At 65.5% G+C, this 18,528-nt stretch overlaps 4 protein-coding genes across 4 annotated transcripts; 1 reads left to right on the top strand and 3 right to left on the bottom strand.

Moving 5' to 3' along the window:
• Window positions 1-1,756: 1,756 nt before the first annotated feature.
• Window positions 1,757-3,246, bottom strand: EMIHUDRAFT_358744 (hypothetical protein). The gene has a single exon (XM_005761195.1). It carries the CDS (start codon window positions 3,186-3,188, stop codon window positions 2,724-2,726), a length of 465 nt encoding a protein of 154 aa, XP_005761252.1. The 5' UTR covers window positions 3,189-3,246; the 3' UTR covers window positions 1,757-2,723.
• A 497-nt stretch (window positions 3,247-3,743) lies between these two features.
• On the top strand, window positions 3,744-8,976 carry EMIHUDRAFT_217091 (cytochrome P450 24A1, mitochondrial precursor (P450-CC24) 24-hydroxylase; the record flags this gene model as incomplete). Its single annotated transcript, XM_005761194.1, has 8 exons — window positions 3,744-4,718; window positions 4,816-4,850; window positions 4,919-5,311; window positions 5,712-5,786; window positions 5,942-7,005; window positions 7,127-7,281; window positions 7,939-8,091; window positions 8,503-8,976. 8 exons carry the CDS (start codon window positions 3,744-3,746, stop codon window positions 8,974-8,976), a joined length of 3,324 nt encoding a protein of 1,107 aa, XP_005761251.1.
• Window positions 8,977-14,532: 5,556 nt separating this feature from the next.
• EMIHUDRAFT_217087 (hypothetical protein) lies at window positions 14,533-14,871 on the bottom strand (the record flags this gene model as incomplete). The annotated part of the gene is made up of 1 exon (XM_005761193.1): window positions 14,533-14,871. The coding sequence occupies one exon, from the start codon at window positions 14,869-14,871 to the stop codon at window positions 14,533-14,535; it is 339 nt and encodes a 112-aa protein (XP_005761250.1).
• Window positions 14,872-16,896: 2,025 nt separating this feature from the next.
• On the bottom strand, window positions 16,897-18,273 carry EMIHUDRAFT_217086 (hypothetical protein; the record flags this gene model as incomplete). Its single annotated transcript, XM_005761192.1, has 4 exons — window positions 16,897-17,601; window positions 17,731-17,988; window positions 18,057-18,092; window positions 18,238-18,273. The coding sequence occupies 4 exons, from the start codon at window positions 18,271-18,273 to the stop codon at window positions 16,897-16,899; spliced, it is 1,035 nt and encodes a 344-aa protein (XP_005761249.1).
• Between the last annotated feature and the right edge of the window lie 255 nt (window positions 18,274-18,528).

Raw genomic sequence — 18,528 nt, 5'->3', positions numbered from 1 at the left:
GTGGTGAAGATGCGTGGCATGTACTGCGGGAGGGTGCCATTGTTGTAGCGAGCGGCATTTGATGCGCTCGCTTGGCGGTGAGCTGGCTCAGCACGTCTTCATTCGAGAGCTCGCCGCGGCCGAGTGCGGCGTACGTCAGGTGGTAGTTGCGGGCGGGTTGATGACGCTCACGTCGGCCGGGGCACCACCCACTAGCTGCATGATCACCGGCTGGTCACTGATCACCGATCCGCTGCTGATGGACGCCGCCAACAACGGCCACGAGCGGCGCCCGTGCGGGACACGTCGATGACACACGTCCACGGCATGCCCCCACAGGTGATCGGGCACGACCTCGAGGCGATGTCTAGAATGAATGGCATTAATTGGCAAATTAATAATATAACTGATAGGTGATCGGGTACGACCTCGAGGCGATGTCGCACGCAATCGACGACGCGAGAGTCGACTCGGGCGCGCTGCAGCTGCCGGAGGCGGTGCTGGTGGGCAAGAAGAGCCGCGCGGAGAAGAGGAAGCAGAAGAAGAGCGGGCGGCGGCGGCGGCCGACCAAGAAGCCGCTGGGCGACACGAGCTCCGAGGCGAGCAGCACGGCGTACCAGGACTCTGTGTTGGGCGACGAGTCGGTGCTGGGGGAGGAGGAGCTCGAGCTCGACGGAGCGATCGACCTCGAGAGCCTCGACCGGGTGATGCTGGGAGGGGAGGACGGGATACCTGAGGAGGAGGAGGAGGAGGAGGAGCCCGGGGGGTGAGAGGGGGCGAGTGTGCCTGTGAGTGCTGAGAGCTGAGTCGAGAAAAGGGCGTGTATGGGGCGAGGCCAGGTCTCTTCTGGAACTTGGAGCACTTGGAGTGCAGTCAGTAACCGCGCATCCAGGGCCGGGGAGTGGAGTCAGTAAGCGCGCACGGGCCAGATGATGTCAGGCAAGGACAGACAATTTCTTATGTTGTAAAATTCTCCTTGCCAAATTCTTCTTGCTTATGACGATGCTCGCGTCTCGCGAACCTCTCACGATTGCACTCACGCACTAATTCATGAAGCTCATGCTGGCACTCCTCGTCTCGACGTCCGCCGCATTCGAGATTGCCAAAGCGAAGGCGCCGATGCTCAAGGCTGCGGCACCCGCTCCTGTCAAGGCCGATAAGGTCCTCGCACTTCGCGGGGGCGGCGCCCTCGGGCCAGTGAGCCCGGAGATCGGCATCTACATCTGGACGGCAGCGTGCGCCATGTACGTGCTGCAGATGATCGGCGCCGACCCCACTGTGCCTGATGCAACGATGAAATACTGGGGCATCGACGAGACGCCCGTCACAAAGGCTATTCTACAGTGGTTTGGCACGTCGATCGCAATCTGCGCCGGCATTGTCTTTTACTCGTTCAAGTTCCTCGGCACCCCAGCACTGGGGCTGTGCCAGGCGAGGGCTGTGCTAGCCGCTTGGCCTGAAGTGCCCGAACTTTTGAGAATGATACTGCTAGGCGGGGGCTGTGACGTGGGCTGTCGTCCTCGGCATGAACTGCTTCCAGTACAAGACCGGCGTGGTCAAGTTCACCGAGGCGTTCGCCTTCCAGGGCGCCTTGGTCGCCCTGTTCGCGTACCTCGGCTTTGCGTGAACGCAATGGGGAGGACGCTGCCTGACGCGTGTCCCCAGGGCGGGGCCGGGCGCGAGAGAGCTCAGGGACGCACGCGCACGCACCGCCAGACGGGGTCGCCGCGCACGAGCGAGCCGCGACGCCCCGCGAGGTATCCAAGTGGGCGAGTTTGGGTGATTCGTCGGCTCTAGCGCCACTAGATATCATATCACCCGCACAATTCAAAAGCGCGGAAATTTCTCTTTCTCGTCCCCGACTATTCTTGACCGCGGTGGCGGGTCGCGACCCGGTGGGAGCGCGCTTTACTCGTCCGCCCTGACGCCGCCGCCCTGCTGCTGCTCCGCGCCCCCGGCAGCGGCGGCACCGCGTCTCGCCTCGTACTCGCCGATCACTCGCTCGAGGGACACGCGGGTGTCCTTCTCCACCAGCCGCGAGATGAGTGCGCCTGTGGGTGCAATAGCGGCGTCAGCGACACCCTGCGCCAGCGGCACGCATCCCTCTCTCTCACCCCGCCGCGAGGCGCGCACCGCCAGCGTCCATCGCCGGCGCGGGGATCGGCCACCACGAGGGCAGAGGCATCGTGAGCTCGAACTCCGCCTCCGCCGCCAAGCACCGCTCCTGCTCACACAGCCCTCGCCTTCAGCAGCGCCTCTTCCGCAGCCTCTTCCGCAGCCTCTACCACAGGCGGCGCTCCTCGGCGCGCAGAGTGGTCGCGGCGGTGATGGTTGGCGTGACGCGCTCGGCGAGGCCTCGGAATGAGCCCTCAAACGCGTTGTCGACCCGCTCGGTCGTGTACCTCAACCCTCCGTCACTGAGCCGGTCCACGCGGATGAAGGCCGTCGGGCGGACAGTCAGGCCGGGCAGCCGCAATGGAGCGATGGCGGCGACGTAGCGGCCCGCCTCTCCCTCTCCTCCTCCTCCTCCTCCTTGCCTGGCTGCTGGCTCGCAGCTGACGACCGAGTCATCCGCACGCACGATGAAGTCGCTGTCCGCCAGGCTGTCGAGGAAAGCGGACACATCGGCTGCGCCGCCGCGGATGGGGGTAGACGCGGCCGCCTCCGCCCTCCACACCATCACTCGCCCGCCTAATCTCGGGCAGCCTCGGGTGAGCTCGGGTAATCTCACCCCTCCTCCACCACTAACCTCGGCCGCCGCCAGACGGAGCAGCGCCCATCACGGCAGTCGCGCGGTGCAGCCCCGCCCCGCCCGCCCGGCCCGCCGCCGCGCCGCGCGCCGCCCCGCCGCGCAGCCGCAGCAGGTCGCGCCACGCCGCCGAGTCCGGAGGAGGAGGAGCGCCTAAAGGAGGCTTCCGCATGCTCCGGAAGCTTCCTGCCACAGCCTCTAGGTGGTGGAGAGCAGCGCCATTCTGCGGCCAGGCGGCGCCAGAGAGGACGATGCCGCCGCCGAGGAGGACGTTGACGAGCAGCGCGGCGCAGGCGAGCAGGAAGGGCGCGCGGATGAGGACGAGGTTGAAGAGAGCCGCCTCCGGAGCCGCGTCGCCGTCGCTTCCGCTCGCGCCGGTGACGAGGAGAGGGAGCGAGCGCTTGGCCCAGCGCCAGGCAGACGATGCGACGGCGTCGTCCTCTGGCCCGCCGAGCCGCATGGAGGCGGCGCGACAAGCCGCGCGGGGCTGTCGCTCGCGGCGGTGGCGATGGCGGTGCCAGTGCCGGCGGCCGCACGCTAGAGCGTCAGCGTCAGTGAGAACTTCACCACAGGCGACGGACTGGAGGGACAGGCCGCGAGGAGCGAGTGCAAAGGCGGAGGCAGCGTGCAGCAGCAGCGCCATTTACGTGTGAGCGGTGGAGTCACTGTGCGATTTCGGGCAGGGGTGGCTGGAAGCGAGTGGGCGAGGCGACGAGAAAAAAGAAAAAGTGCGGATTAACGCGCGAGACGCCTAGCACGTCCTCCTTTCCGACCGCATCCCTTGTTGGCCTGTGCGGTTTTAAAGAAAGAAAGAAGATACGCAGACAGCACGTTTATCTTTCGCCCCAAAGCCAATGTCGAACCGTGTAACGGATAGCAGGCCGCGCAATCAGCGGGCGTCAGAGCGACGACGGCGTCCTCCGACGCCGCGGCGAGCCGGACGGGGACATTCATGCGACGCGGTCTTTCCGAACGCGGTTTTCCGAACGCTGTCATCGCTGTCGCCTCTAGATCTATGTGCATGAAGGTCCCCGGCCCCGCCTCCTTTCCCGTCATCGGCAGCACGTGGTACCTGCTGCGCCACGGCGGGCCGTCGCGCATGGTCCAAGTGCTCCAAAGGCTGTACGCAGACCACGGCAGCATTGTCCGACTGAGCGCTCCCGCACAGGAGGCCGTCATCATCTTTGACCCCGAAGTGTACATGGACGTCCACCGTGCGGGTGGCTCGTGTCCTTGGGGTGCAACCGATGCTCTCTGGCCCCTCCACGAGTACTTTCGTCTCCGCGTCGCGCCGCTGCCGAGCGGGCAGCCGATGGCGTTTGGCTCTGGCGATTGGATGCGGGTGCGGCGAGGCATGCAGAAGAGCTTCTTTGCTCCACGCGACGCCGCCGAGTACACCACCGCACTGAATGCCGTCGCGCGAGACGCAGCTCGGAAGCTCGGCGGCGGCGGCGGAAGTGCCGGCGGCGGGCTGCAGCACTTTTTGCAGCGGCTGAGCTTTGAGATGATCTGCTCGGCGCTGCTTGGGCGGCGGATGGGCGCGCTGGAGGGCGACGAGCCTCTGCTGGCCGCAACGGTGCGGTCCATGGAGTGCGCGAGCAGCATGCTGATGAGCCCGCTGCAGCACTGGCACGCCCGCTTGAACACGCCGACGTGGCGCGGTTGGGTGGCGAGTCTCGACTTTATGCTGCTGCGGTCGCACGAGCACGTCTCCGCCTGCATCTCTCACCCGACGCCCTCGTACGTAGACGCCCTGCTGCGGCGCGGGGAGCTGACTGCCGCGGAGATCTCTGCCAACGTGCCTGGGCTGATGATGGCGGGCTTCGAGACTGTCGCTGCCACGCTGCACTGGACCCTGCTGCACCTGGCCCTGCAGCCAGCGGCGCAAGAGAGACTGCACGCGGAGCTCAGCAGCGTGCTGGGGCGAGACGCCGACCCGTGTCGGGAAAGCGTGCAGCGGATGCCCTACCTGCGCGCGGTCCTGCGTGAGGTGCGGGACACACTTCGGACACAACTCCGCACATTTTAGACACCGCAGAGACAGAGAGCCGCCCCTTGCCGCCGCCGCCGCTGCCCGCGGCGCCAAGGCAACCATTTCCTTCCCAACGTCTGTCCTCTTGACGTCACGCCCCGAAACCGCCTCCCTCAGGTGCAGCGGCTCACCCCTACCGCCTTCTCCTTTCTGCGAAGGCTGCCGGACCCGCTGGAGGTGCAGCTCCCTTCGGGGGGCGCGGCGCGGCTGCCCTCGGGAGCGTGGCTCGCCTTCTCCCCCGTCGGACTCGCGACAGACCCGGCGCACGTCGAGGCCCCCACCGAGTTCCGGCCCGAGAGGTGGGTCGACGCCGCCGCCGTCCAAAGGGAGCGCGCCTGGCCGCTCTTCGACCACCCACTCATGCGCGATGGCTTCAGCCACGGCCCGCGGATGTGCCTCGGCGCGCGTATCGCCCAGCTCGAGCTGTGGCTGGCGGTGTCGCAAATCGTCAGGGCGCACCGGCTGAGAGTCGACGGCCCGCGGCACTACGCCGTCGCAAATCATGCGTCAACCTACCCCGATCCAGCACCGAGGATCGTGTTTGAGCCACGGTGAGTGAAAATAAAAAGCCGATGTAGTCAATGCTGCAAAATCTTTGTGCGTCCTCTTTTTTACATACACAAAGATTTACATCTCTTTTACAAGGAACACAAAGATGCCCGCGCCGGCCACTGTGCCCGGCCAATGTTTGCATTCGGTAATGATGTCACGACGCCACCGCCGACGTCTCCCAGTGAGATATGATGGAGAGGGAGGACGACACCGCCTCGGCGGCGTGCACCTACCTCGACGGTCAATGGTGTTTGTGAGCCCCCCCCCCCCCCCCCCAATGAACACACCACTGACGGAGGGCGAGACGATCGAGGGGTCCGTACCATGGGGAGACCCAGACCAAAAGTGTGGTGTAAGCAAAATTCGCAAAATTGATGTCACGCCGTCGTCCTCCGCCAGTTGGACTTCGCCGCGGCTCGCCAAGAAGCGCTTGAGCACCTCGCTTTGCTTTGAGCAGTCGCTTGTGCACCTCTGGTGCGCCTGCAGCCCGCCCCGCGACCCACCGCGAGATCTCGTCACACGCTCCTGCCCCGGTGTGATCTCCACTACGACGTGCCGCGCCTCTCTGACACATGCCAAGCATTCTCGCGCCTCGACATCGATTTACGCTCAACTCCTCGACCCCTCAGGACACCTGCGATGGATTTACGTGTGCTGGCGCTCGTGGCCAGCATCTCGCATGGCATCACAGCCTACTGTACCTGCCCTGCTAGCGCGCAGTACTGCCAGCGCGAGTACCTGGGCTCTGACACGTACTGCTACACGGGATCGCTGCGGGATTGGGGCGATTACTGCAACGGAGGCGAATGCACGCACGATTACGGCACTGAGATGTGCGTCGACAAACCGGCTCACTTCGACAAGGCCGCCGCGGGTACCACCAGCGTCTCTGGAGAGCGCTGCATGCTCAACCACGGCACCAGCCTCTGCGAGTGCGGCGGCGCACAAGACTCCGCAATCTGCGAACGGTGCGAAGGCTCCGCCTGCCAGTGCCAAGCGCCAGACTCGCCAGATTGCGGTGCCTGGGTCAACGCATGGTACGGAGGTCTTTGCAATGGAAAAGAGGAGCGAAATTGCAAGGGACTCACTGCGTCTGCAGCCGCCCTGTCCTCTACTGCCTACTCGGAAGAAGACAACCATATTTGGGGCGAGCCTCGCTTGGGCTTCCCGGGACTCGGAGACTGGATCCATGTTGGCGATGTCGAAACCGAGGTGCGTGTCAGAATCTACGTCAACGAGCCGCTTGGAATCCTTGGCATCGGGTTTCGAGGCACAGAGTCTTGGGACGAATGGTGGGTCAATGCGGACACGCTCTTGGACGACTGCAACATCTTCCTAAGCTCGGACTGCGGACGAATCCACGGTGGATTCCAGGGCGCGTTCCTGGACGACGCATTCAAGCAGGAGATGAATACAAAGATCGACTTTGCAGTTACAACATTTGCGATTCAAAAGATCCTTGTCACTGGCCACAGCCTTGGCGGCGCTCTGGCGACGGTCGGCGCCTACTACTTGGCCAAGCAGAACCCTGGTTGGGGATCCGCGATGCAGGTCGTCACGTTTGGATCCCCGCGCGTGGGAGATGCAGCTTTCGTCGATGCCTACCGGCTTGTCGTACCGTATACGATCGCATACGCCGGCAGTTGCTCCTCCAGCGCATCTTCCACTGGCCTTGCCTACGCTGCCGGAGCTAGTGCCGGAGCTCTCCTTGGTCTTGCCCTTGGCCCCCTTGCCTCGATTGCAACAACTAGTGCCGCAACCACCGTTGCCAGAGCAGGGCGGGATGCTGTCACCCTTCCCGCCTGCGAGACCAGGCGGCTATAAGCACGTATATGAGACGTGGGAGACGGCGGATGACCATAACGGGGACTACACTTTTGCTGCGGGTTGCCACTTAATGGACCCCGTCTACATCCCGCACGTGATGAAGAAGATGCAGGAAGAGATCGCCATTTCGCCTTGTGCTTCCGTGGACCTCGGCACATGGACCTTAAAGAGTCTGCCGCCAGCGTCACCGCCGGCGCCACCGCCGCCACCTGGCCCCCCATGCACCTGCCCATCGGACGCGAGCGAATGCCTCTACTCCAATTACTACGATGGAAACTATTGCTACACGTCTAGCTCGGACATCACTGGTTACTACTGCAACGGTGGGGAATGCACGGCTTCCGGCACAGCCCCATGCACCTGCCCGCCAAGCGCGCACGAATGCCTCTACTCCGATTTCTGGGAGGGAAACTACTGCTACACGTCGAGCTCGAACATCACTAGCAACTACTGCAACGGGGGCCAGTGCACCGCCTCCGGCATAGCCCCGCTTGCATCGCCCTCACCGCCGTCACTGCCGCCGCCGCTGCCTCCGCCGCCCCTTCCACCGTTCCCTCCGTCGCCTCCCCCGTGCGTCGACACGGACGGCAACGCGACGGACTCTTACGGCGACGGATGCGCCCTTTACATCACGAGCTGGTGCGGTGGCTTCGACGATGAAGACTTTTCGTCGAGCGGCATGTGCTGTATCTGCGGCGGTGGCTTTGCGCCACCTTCCCTACCACCCTCGCCGTCGCCGCCCTCCTCACCCCCCGCCGCGCCATGCTCGGATTACTTATCTGTCATACCGGGTTCTCAGGGCATTGCCGAGTGCGGCGCCAGCGGCTGCTCGTGCATCGACGTTGCCAGCGATTTCCTCGGTTTCGGCAACATCTCGGCCTACTGCTTTGACGAGTACTATGGTGAAGCGATACGCACGTACTGTCCCAGTACGTGCCTCGTTTGCTTGCCGGTAGCTCCGCCGCCCTCGTCGCCGCCACCCTCTGCCTCGCCCTCGTCGCCGCCACCCTCCGCCTCGCCGTCGCCGCCGCCGCCCTCGACATCGCCCTCGTCGCCACCGCCCTCTGCCTCGCCCTCGTCGCCGCCGCCCTCTGCCTCGCCCTCGCCGCCGCCGCCCTCGACATCGCCCTCGTCGCCACCGCCCTCTGCCTCGCCCTCGTCGCCGCCGCCCTCCGCCTCGCCCTCGCCGCCGCCACCCTTGGCATCGCCCTCGCCGCTGTCGCCTTCTACGTCCCCGTCGCCGCCACCGTCGGCGTCTCCGTCGCCGCCTCCCGCTGTGTCGCCGCCACAGTCAGGAGAGCCAGGCTCGTTCCGGGTCGTCGCCTCCTTCACGGCAAGCGGCGAGGTGGGCGACTTTGATGAGGCCACCAAGAGGAACATCCTCTCAAAGCTGGCCCAGCTGGCCGGCTTTGCATCCGCACCTCTCGGTTCGACCCTCGAAGTCACCGCCGGAAGCGTCATTATCGTCGCCAAGTTTCCGGTGGTCACGCAGTCGGAAGCCAGCGCGGCGCAAAGCAGCCTCACTCAATCCTCCGTGGCCGCTGGCCAGGATTCCTTCGAAGCGCAGATTGGACCTATTCTTGCTACAGTGGGTGCCTCCGTCAACGATGCCGTCGTGGTCGAGGTCGAAGAAGACCCGAAGCCAACTAGCAGCGGCTCCCCTGTGGTCGCCATTGCCGTAGCAGCGGCTGGGGTGGCCGTCGTGGCTGCCCTCGGCGGTGGCTTCTACTACAAGAAGAAGCGACGCGCTCACGCGCCATCGAACTCGGCGATGACCAAGATTGAGCATGGTAGCAAACCTGAACCGGTGAATGACGCGGACGCCGAAGCGCCGTAGCGCCGATCAATCTGGCCTGATCTCAAACAAGCTGCTCGACCAAACGCGATGAAAATGTAGCGGCCCGCTAGTTAATTATCCATGCGCTCAGGGCTTGAGCTTTGTTGCCTGTTCATGACCCGCTCGCCGAGAAGATGCTGTACTCGAAGGTTCCCGCCACCCACCTCCTTTGTTGACTATTCATCACGCTCGCCCATCTTGGACACGCTGATGGCGCACTTGGGGCGGGGACCGACGATCATTCTGGCCTGATCTCACGGCTCAAGTGAATTATCTGTGCGCTTTGGGCTGGAGTTCTTGTATGACTGTTCATGACGCTCGCCGAGAGAATGCACTGTACTACACTCGGGCGCCCAGCCCTCACATCGATACCCTCTCCGGCTCTCGCGCCAGCTTATTGTTGTTTGTTGACTATGTTACGATACTGGATCCAGAGGTACGTATATCTCATGACATGATTTGTACGTATCATAATGACATTTAAAATCATTGATACATGGTCACCGCCCACAAAAAGAGCTTAGGGGCGAGCGGGGCGAGTCGTAGTGTGTCAAGCGCGGCCACGCCCCTAGGAGCTTCCCTACGAGCAGCTCCTTCCCCGTCGCGCATCGCTCACGGTTGGCGGGGCGGAGCGCGGCGGCGTACACGGCAAGCGAGGCGGAGATCGCCATTGCACCGGCAAAAGATACACCGAGCGGGTAGGCGTCGGGGCTCTCGACTGCGCGCAGCAGCAGGCAGCCCAGCCCGACGACGAGGGCGTTGGTGACAAGCTGCGCGCGGGCGGCCGCCCAGAAGTGGCGGCCCTGCCGGGGGATGACGAGCAGGAAGCGAACAACGCTACCGAGGAGCGAGCAGAGGAGCATCGCCCTGCGGATGGCCGTCGCCGCACCACTCTCCCCAATGTCAGCGATGGCGCCGAAGCGCCGGCCGGAGAAGAGCACGCGAGCAGCCACCATCACCACGCCCACCGCGTGAATCAGTGAGAGGCACCGCGGCGGAGGCGCGCCGGGGATGAAGGCGGCGAGGAGCGCGAGGCCCGGGAGATGAAGCAGGCACACCGCGGCGGCTCGACGGTCGTCCGGAGCGGGTGTGTGGTGGGCACTGGCACCGATGTCACTCCCGTGCGGCTCTGTCGCGCTGCCATTCCACGGCGTTGCGGCGCTGCTGTCCCATGGCTCCTGCGAAAGCGCGCGCCCGAGACCCGCGACGCCGAAGTACTCGAGGAACGTGTCGTGCTGCTTCGGGTCGGGTAGCTTCAGGGGCGGCGCCACCGCAAGGGCGACGACGCTCACAAGCATCACCGCCGCAGCGAGTAGCGCCTCGACGACCCCCAGCGGCAGCAGCGCGTGGCAGCCGCGGCGGCGCGCTTGCGGAGAGGGGGGCGATGCCGGTGGCGACACGAGCAAGTGGCCCAGCTCGCTGTCGGCGGCGACGGCGGCCACAAGCTCAGCTAGCTCGTCGTCGAAGCAAGCGTCTCCCAAGGAGGCGCTGCCGCCGTCTGTCAGCCAGCCCCGTTCCTCTCCGCACTCGCCTCGGCCTCGCTCTGCACGCGGCCGCGCTGTGGCCACAGCCGCGGCCGCTGGGCTGTGGCACCTCGGCGAGGCTCCCACTCCGCCACCCGAGGAGGCGGCAGGTTCAGCCGCCGGTGTGAACAGGCAAGGGCTGCTTGCCTCCACGCCGCCGAGCGGAGGCGCGGGTGTAGGCAGTGCCGGAATGAGCGGCGCCGGCACGGGCGGTGTCGGCGCGGGCAGTGTCGGAGGGGGAGCGATGCGACGCGGCGACGACTGGAGCGGCAGCTGGTCGGGCGGCAAGTACGTGACAACCGGCTGGAGGGTCTTTCCCACGCGAAATGCGACAAAGCTCCCTGGTGGAAGAGATAGCGAGGCGAGGCCGGTGAGCTCCTCGTGGATCTCATCGCGGAGGATGACGAGCTTAGGGCCCTTGCACATGGCGGTCTGATTGACGACACGGTGTTCAGGCCACGCCGCATTTCTGCTGTTCCACGCCCCGCCTGCGTGCTGGTTTGCGAGCACGGCCTCGCCCACCGGTGAACCTGTCTCTCTGCACCCCGGTTTAGTGTGTAGTAGGAAGTTTACAAGAAAGCTCCCTCGCACGACACCAACCGAAGAAATCACGACTCTCACAGTGATTTGGGCTCTCGGCAGCTTGTCAGCGCGGGCCCTCAGCCGAAGCTGGGGCCGGTCCCGTAGCCGAGAGAGCCCGCCTCGATGAGTTCTTTTGTGTGTGTGTGTGTTTGTGTGTGTGTCATCATCTGTCTAGCGTCCACCCATACCGCGTTGGTGTCCAGTCCGAGCCTGGCTGTTCTTCACCTTACTACCTACCTACCTGTGTGTGTGTGTGTGTGTGTGTGTGTGTGTGTGTGTGTGTGTGTGTGTGTGTGTGTCGCTCCCCCGCGGCGGCTTTGTGCGCGCTTCACTCTCGCACCGCACGTCCCACTCTCGCCCCCACGCGCCGGCTCGCAGGGCAGGCCAGCGGACTCGCGGGGCGACTCGCAGGGCGCGCCACCGCACGCCATCGACGGCCCTCCAGCGGGCGACACGGCATCGACGACGACTACGCCTCCGACGGGCGGCAACACTGCACCCGCTTAGCAGGGCTGCTCGCGGGGCACTGGTGCGCTGCTCGACGCGCCGCGACCGGTGACGGCCTCAGGGCGGGGAGGCGAGCCGGCTTGGCGGTACAGAGCGGGCTCGGCGGGATCCGCAACTAGGGGGCGAACCCAACCGTGCGGAGAGAAAACCGTGCCCGCATCGAGCCACGAGCCCAGAAGACCACGCCTCGTGCACTCGGCTCGTCGGAGGGAAACCGGGATGGCTGCGGTGGCGGGGCTGTTAGGACCACTCACTCTGCGAGCGCGTCGGCTGTGTCACATCGTGCTGCACCACAGGAGATCGCAACGCGCCCACTCACCCACCGTTCGGTGCACTGCTTCGTTTAACGTGTCTTTGATAGCGCGGCCCACACGCTACAACCGGGCTTGACGTAACCGGGGGCCAACACTCGCCGTCGACCTCTCCTCCGAGCACACACGTCTCGCAAAAGAGAGAGACGGGGGGCGCGACTGGGGCGCGCCGAGAGAGAGGGGGCGAGAGCGAGAGAGAGCCTCGGCACACACACACGTCTCGCAAAAGAGAGAGACGGGGGCGGGACTGGGCCGCGCCGAGAGAGAGGGGGCGAGAGAGAGAGAGAGAGAGAGAGCTGGGCGGTCTACGGCCCCTCCCCCTTTTTCTGCTTCTTAGCAGCAGAAGCAGAAGCAGCGTCCAGGCGGCGCCGCGCGTCCAGGCGGCGGCGCGCTTCCTCGACCTTGTCATAGTTGTTGCCGGGCGGGTCGGGGCGGACGGGCCTCGCCGCCCGCGGGTGCGCCTCGCCGCGGGCCATGTGCCCGCCACGCCGTGCGCTGAAGAGCGGACGGTACCCGGCCCGTGCCAGGTCGACGGGCCGGGGGACGCCGCTGCGGTACACGAACGCCGCCTGCTGCTCGTCGGAGCGGGCGGTGGCCTCGGCGCGCGCGGCGAGCTCGGCCTCGACGGAGGCCTGCTCCTTGAGCATCTGCCGCCACTCGCGGGGATTCCAGCCGGTGCGCCGCCCCGCCCCGCGCGGGGCGGAGCTCGTGTCCGCGGCGGCCGGCAGCGGCACGGCCGTGAGCTGCCCCGACGCGCCCTCGAGCGGTTCGCGGCACATCGGGCAGGTTGCCTCGACTGGCTGCTCGAGCCAGCCGGCGATGCACCCGCGGCAAAACACGTGCAGGCAGGTGGTGGCGACCGGCTCAGAGCCGGCGTCGATCGGCTCGATGCAAATGGGGCAAGTCGCGACAAGCTCGTCCGCGGCGGCGGCGGGGGCGTCGGCCGGGGCCGCGAGCGCGCGCGCGCGGCAGAGGGCGGCCTCCTCGGCGGTGGCGAAGCAGCCGAGGTGGATCTCGAGTCCGTTGCGCGCATAAGAGGCGCGGAAGCGGAAGGGCAGCCGCGCTCGCATTCCCGTTCCCGCAGAGGAGTAGACGCCCAGGAAGCGCGTGCCCGAGGAGCCGGACGCGGGCAGCACCAGCCCCTCCTCCGCCGCCGCCGCCAGCGCAGCAGCAGCAGTCATCGGCGGCAGCGCCTCTGCGCACTTGGCCTCCGCCGCCGCCCGGCCCTCGGGCGAGCGGGCGTAGCAGAGCGCGGCAGCCTCAGCTGACGCGAAGTAGCCGAGGTTCGCGATCTTGAGGCCGCGCCGCACCTTAACCACCCAAGGCAGTCTGAAGGCCGGAGGCGTTGGGTAGACGCACACAAAGCCAGAGCCGCCAGAGCCGCCCGTCAGCAGCTCCAGCCCATCATCGGCGGCCGCCGCTCTCGCCTGGGCGCTCGTCATGTCCTGATCCTCCTGCAGCGCCTTCGCCTTGGCGAGCTTGGCCGCATCTTCCAGCCCCTCGGGCGAGAGCGCGTAGCAGTACGCGGCTTCCTCCGGCGTCGCGAAGCGGCCAAGGGTCGTCTTCACGTCTTTGCGGGAGACCACGACAACGTAGCGCCGCGTAGGGTCCTTGGTGAGCTGGTATCGGACGCACTTGTACCCGGTCTTGGTGCCGCCCTTTATGAGTTCGACGGAGGGCTGCGGCTTCAGCATGATGTCAAGGCGGATCTTCTTTGTTGCAACAAAATTGCCGCGTAAATTTGCCATCATTTCTTTTTGGGGGGGGGGGGGGGGGCGGTGCAAAAGCTCACAGGCCGCCAACGGGTCGGATTTAAGTGTGGTGTTGGATATGCCTGTCTATTTATTTATCGCCAGAGGCCGTGCTTGGAGGCGGCAATTGCCGCTGCCCCAGAACACAAGGTCGCAGCACCTGTCGGATATCATCAGCGTCGCCGCTGCGACCTACGGCTAGCAGACAGGCTCGACACAGGTGCGAACTGGCAAAAAAGAATTTTACGAGCAGAGGGCACGACACGATTCACGCGACAGGTGAGGCGCGGGCGACGGCTTCCTGGAAGCCGTCGCCCGCACCACAGGAGCAGTCACACCACTCCCACTCCGGCGTCCACCCACTCCCCAACCCGACATCCCCACCCCACCCCACAACCCCGCCCCAAAAAGAACAGAGAGGGCGATGTGGGCCTAGCTTTTGGTCCTCCCATCGTAAAAAAGAAGATGACGACAAACTCAAACGAGGGATGGGAGACGAGGAGGACAGGGTCCACACCTGCACGTGCAGGTGTTTGACACCTGAGTGAGTGTGTGTGTGTCGGGCCCAGAGATAAAACTTCTGATGCCATGCGTGACCTAGTACTGAGGGAGGGTGTAGAGGATGTAGAGTGTAGAGCGCTGTAGAGCTGTAGAGATGTAGAGCGCTCTGGAGCGCTGTAGAGCTGTAGAGCTCTACATCCGCCGCGGGACGAAGCGCCTGCGTTGTAGAGCGATGTAGAGCGCGATTTTGCTGTAGAGTTTGTTGTAGAGGCTCTACAGCCAAACCGCCGGGACAAAGAGGTCGAACCGCTAATAATGGGGTGTCTCCGAGCTTACTGGAGCTCTGATGGACGGCCCTGACTGTCCCTGACACACAGAGAGTCACTCTGACGCCACACAACACCCTACAACTGCGTCATGACCAGCCTGCCATGCGTCGCCGGTGCCGCATTCGTCGCTGTGCTTCTTTAGCAGGCGGTGGACTGTCGGCTGCGAGGACGGCCCTTTGCGCGAGGCGAGGCGAGCATTGTTGAGCGTTGCATGCGCCATGACTCGCGCCAGCGCGTGCGGGAGCTCCTGGCTGAGCGTTTGGCTGAGCGTTGAGTCCAAGCGAGTTGCGCTGGCCACTATCGCTACGCCGAGCCGAGCTGACGCGCCGAGGCGCCGGCCAGTCGCAGCCGTGAGGCATGCCACAGCACAGCAGAGGCACCTGCCACCCATTGGGCGGGCAGACAGAAGGCCAGGGTAGCACTGGCAAGTGCAACGCGCCTCATGTCGGAGAGCGACCGTGCCTCGTTCGCCGCTTATGATGTAGAGTTTGTTGTAGAGATTTCACGTTGTAGAGCGCCTCTACATCGCTCTACAACGCAGGCGCTTCGTCCCGCGGCGGATGTAGAGCTCTACAGCTCTACAGCGCTCTCCAGCGCTCTACATCTCTACAGCTCTACAGCGCTCTACACTCTACATCCTCTACACCCTCCCTCAGGACCTAGTAGTGTCCCCAGCGTCGGGCCAAAGCCCCGCCCAGACTCCCTTCACACTCTCTCTCTCCTAGAGTCCTGCGGTTACTGGACCATGTTCAACGACGTTGAACATTGTTCAACGTCGTTGAACACTACTTAGGAATGGCCGTAGCTCCTCTCCACGAGCGATTGAAGACGTACCACGTGTCGATTCTGTATAGAATTGCAAGGCGCACACGCTGGTGCAGGCGGGGAGTCGTCGATCCGACTCGTTCCGACGTGAAGTCGGCGTGAAGGATTGGCAAACAGGGCATTTTGCCCAAGATTTGCCCTCCCGCGCGATCTTCTCGCGTCGGCAAGCGCGCGGGCCAGGATGGGCGAGCCGGTCCCGCCACGCTGGACGGGCCAGCGGCTGGCACGCGCCGGCCACCCCGGCGGCGCGGCGGCCTCATCGCGCTCGTCGTCTGCGAGGCCACCGCTCGGCGTCGCCGCGTCCGACGGCGATGGCGCTTGGCTGTGAGGTGGCATGGCGGCTTGGTGCGCGCGGACGTGGGGGTGGTGCGGGATGCGCGTGCCAGCAAGCATAGTTTCACCTCCCCAACCCCGCAGGCGCGCCGACGTGCTGCCCGAGCGCGTTTGGAGGCAGCAGCAGCTCCTCGCGAGGCGCCTTCGGAGGGGTGCCACACCCCTTTCCCAGCCGCGCGCGAGTTGAGCTCCGATTTGCGCTCTTTTTAGCCCCCCGCTACCCGGTTGCACTCGTGCGACGTAGCGGGGGGCCACAACTACGTTTACGAAAACATAAGTAGTCCCGCGAGGTGTGAATTGGCCGCCCCAGTTACCCCCATTTCCAGCTGGAAGCGCTTTTCGTGGCAAACCCAAAGTTGCGCTGCGCGCGAAGCCGCTTTTGAAAGCGCGAAACGAATCTCGTCCTACCTCCCACCGGCCCCACCGGCTTTTCGTCGCCCATGCTCGGTCTCGACTTGAGTGCCGCTCGACTGGCCGATGAAGAGCGACCCGTACGACGCGCACTTGTCGTCCTCCCTCCTCGCCACATGACGGCCGCCCCCCGACACCGACAGTCGCGCTCCGCACGCCTTCGAGGTCAGCTGCGGCCGAGCGACGATCGGCTCGTCTCCGATCGCTGGGCGCGGTCACTCTCCGGCCCATCACCCGCCTGCCGATCACCTGTCCGCCTCGCCGCGCGCGGGCCGCTCGCCTGCTCGCCACCGCCGCCGCGCTTCCCCGCGCCGCCACGCTTCCCTGCACCTGACCGCGCTGCGCAGACGGCGCGCTCTGGCAGACAGAGCAGCGGCCGCCCAGGCGGTCGCTGCTCCGCCCCGTCCGAGTCCGTCCGCCCGCGCGTGCCGCTGCCGCCGCCGCCGCCGCCGCCGCCGCGGCGCTTCCCCGCGCCGCCACGCTTCCCTGCACCTGACCGCGCTCGGCAGACAGAGCAGCGGCCGCCCAGGCGGTCGCTGCTCCGCCCCGTCCGAATCCGTCCGCCCGCGTGTGCTGCTGCCGCCGCTGCCGCCGCTCCGGTGCCCGTGTGTCGTGAGAGTAATGCTTTGTGTATGGCAGGCACCCGTGTCGCATGTTATGTGTGTGGACTTGTCGCACTTGCAGGTCATGCAAAACGGGCCCTGAGTGTCACCAAAAGGTGTACACATCGGTACACTGACGTCCGTTAGACGCGCCTGAGCCTGTTTCAACTGGGCCAGGGGCTGTATCTAGCATAACAACAACACACATGGTGCTCACAAGCCACCTCAGGGTCCACAGTGGCCATTCAAACGCGCTCCCCGGACCCCGGCGGGACACCGTCCCACGACCCGGTTTCGGGGTCTTGCCACTCCCAACCCGGCAGAAGGGAGCCAAGATCCACGCGAGTGAACGGCTTATCCAGCGCAGCAGCCAGCCTCTCCCTCAGGGCGGTGTAACTCTCCTCTACCTCCTCCATTCCCGACCAATACCTCAGGGCGGAGGGCGCCCAGAGGAACCTAAAGTGCGACACGTCTTCCAGGGCGTCAAGCCAATCGCTCTTGATCGCGCGGTCCTCCTCCCACGCGTCGCGGCTGAAGGCCGTCTCCGCCATCTGCACGTACGCCTGGTGGATCCTCTTCCCGCAGCGAGACGCCAGCTCGAGGAGAATGTGGGCGTCCTCGGCCGACATCGCGGCCTTGCGGCAGTACTCCTGCGCCTCGGCCTGCCGCAGAATCGAGACCTCCTGCACCGACTTGCTGTGGTCGTCGGCGTCCTTGACCTTAAACTCGAGCTCCTCCACCCGCTTCTCGAGCTCGCGGATGCGGCCCACCAAGTACTCGGTGGCGAGCGGGTCGCGAGGGGCGCGGCCGCCGCTCCCGCCGCTCTCCATCACCCGCCGCACAAAGGCCCGTTCCTCCCACCCCTCGATGCCACGGGGCGTCGGGGCGGGAGGCGGCGGCGGAGGCGTGCTCGTCTCTGGCAGGAAGCCCGAGTAGATGGCGCCGCGCCGCTCCAGCATGCCGACGACGCGCTCCAGTACCGCCGCCACCGCAGCGTCGTCGCTGCCGCGCGCCGCCCGCGCCTCCGCCTTCGCGGCCGCCGCATCCTCCTTGCCCATGTTGACGAGCCGGGTGGAGACGCGCGCGCCCGCAGCCTCGGCCTCTTCCGGCGACAGCATCGGCGCGCCGACCATGTCGCACAGGAGCTGCGCGAGCGCCTTCTTTTTGGACACCTTTCCCTTCAGGCCGGCTCCGTCGGCGGCGAAGAGCGCCTTAATGGCATCATCTGCACACTCCATCAGCTGGAAGGTGACCACTGGGGCGACCCGCGGCAGCCCGGAGGGCTGGTACGCTTGGTCCAAGCCGAAGAGGATCGCCTCCGCACGCCTGACGAGCGCCTGGCGGGTCAGAAGCTGAGCCGTGCAGCGGGCGGCGCTGTATGAGGCCAGAGAGGACAGGGCAGCACTCTCTGCCAGCTCTTTGGCCACGGTCGGCGCGCGGCCTACCGGGCCAGCACAGGCACAGCTCACGATACGACGCGAGTGCGGCGGGGTACGGGGCGATTCCACGGAGTTCTGCGGGCAAACGGCGGGCGCGCGCACCTGACGCCCAAACGACGCCGTTGACCCCACAGTACAGCTCAGAACCCGCTCGTACGGGTCCATCGCCGATCGAATCCTCATCCGGACCACCCAGCCTCGGCTCGTTCCGGCCCGTTTGGCGTCCGGAGCTCGGGCCTTCGAGCGGCGTCGAGGTGAAGATCGGGGCAGGAGGGCTGTCTTCGCCAGCCATTGTGGCTGCCCTTCCGTGTACACCGCGGAATAAAACTCAGATTTATTTTGCATGACCTGTGAGCCTCTATGATTAGTCGTAAGTAGACCGTCTGCGCAGCGCTCTCGGAGAGGCGCTTTGTACTCGGGTTTGGATGGTAGCGGGGG

Source organism: Emiliania huxleyi (assembly GCF_000372725.1).
Source record: "Emiliania huxleyi CCMP1516 unplaced genomic scaffold EMIHUscaffold_72, whole genome shotgun sequence".
NCBI classification, from domain to species: Eukaryota; Haptophyta; order Isochrysidales; family Noelaerhabdaceae; genus Emiliania; species Emiliania huxleyi.
The sequence above is the reverse complement of the archived record's forward strand: the minus strand, read 5'-3'. Positions and strand labels throughout refer to the sequence as shown.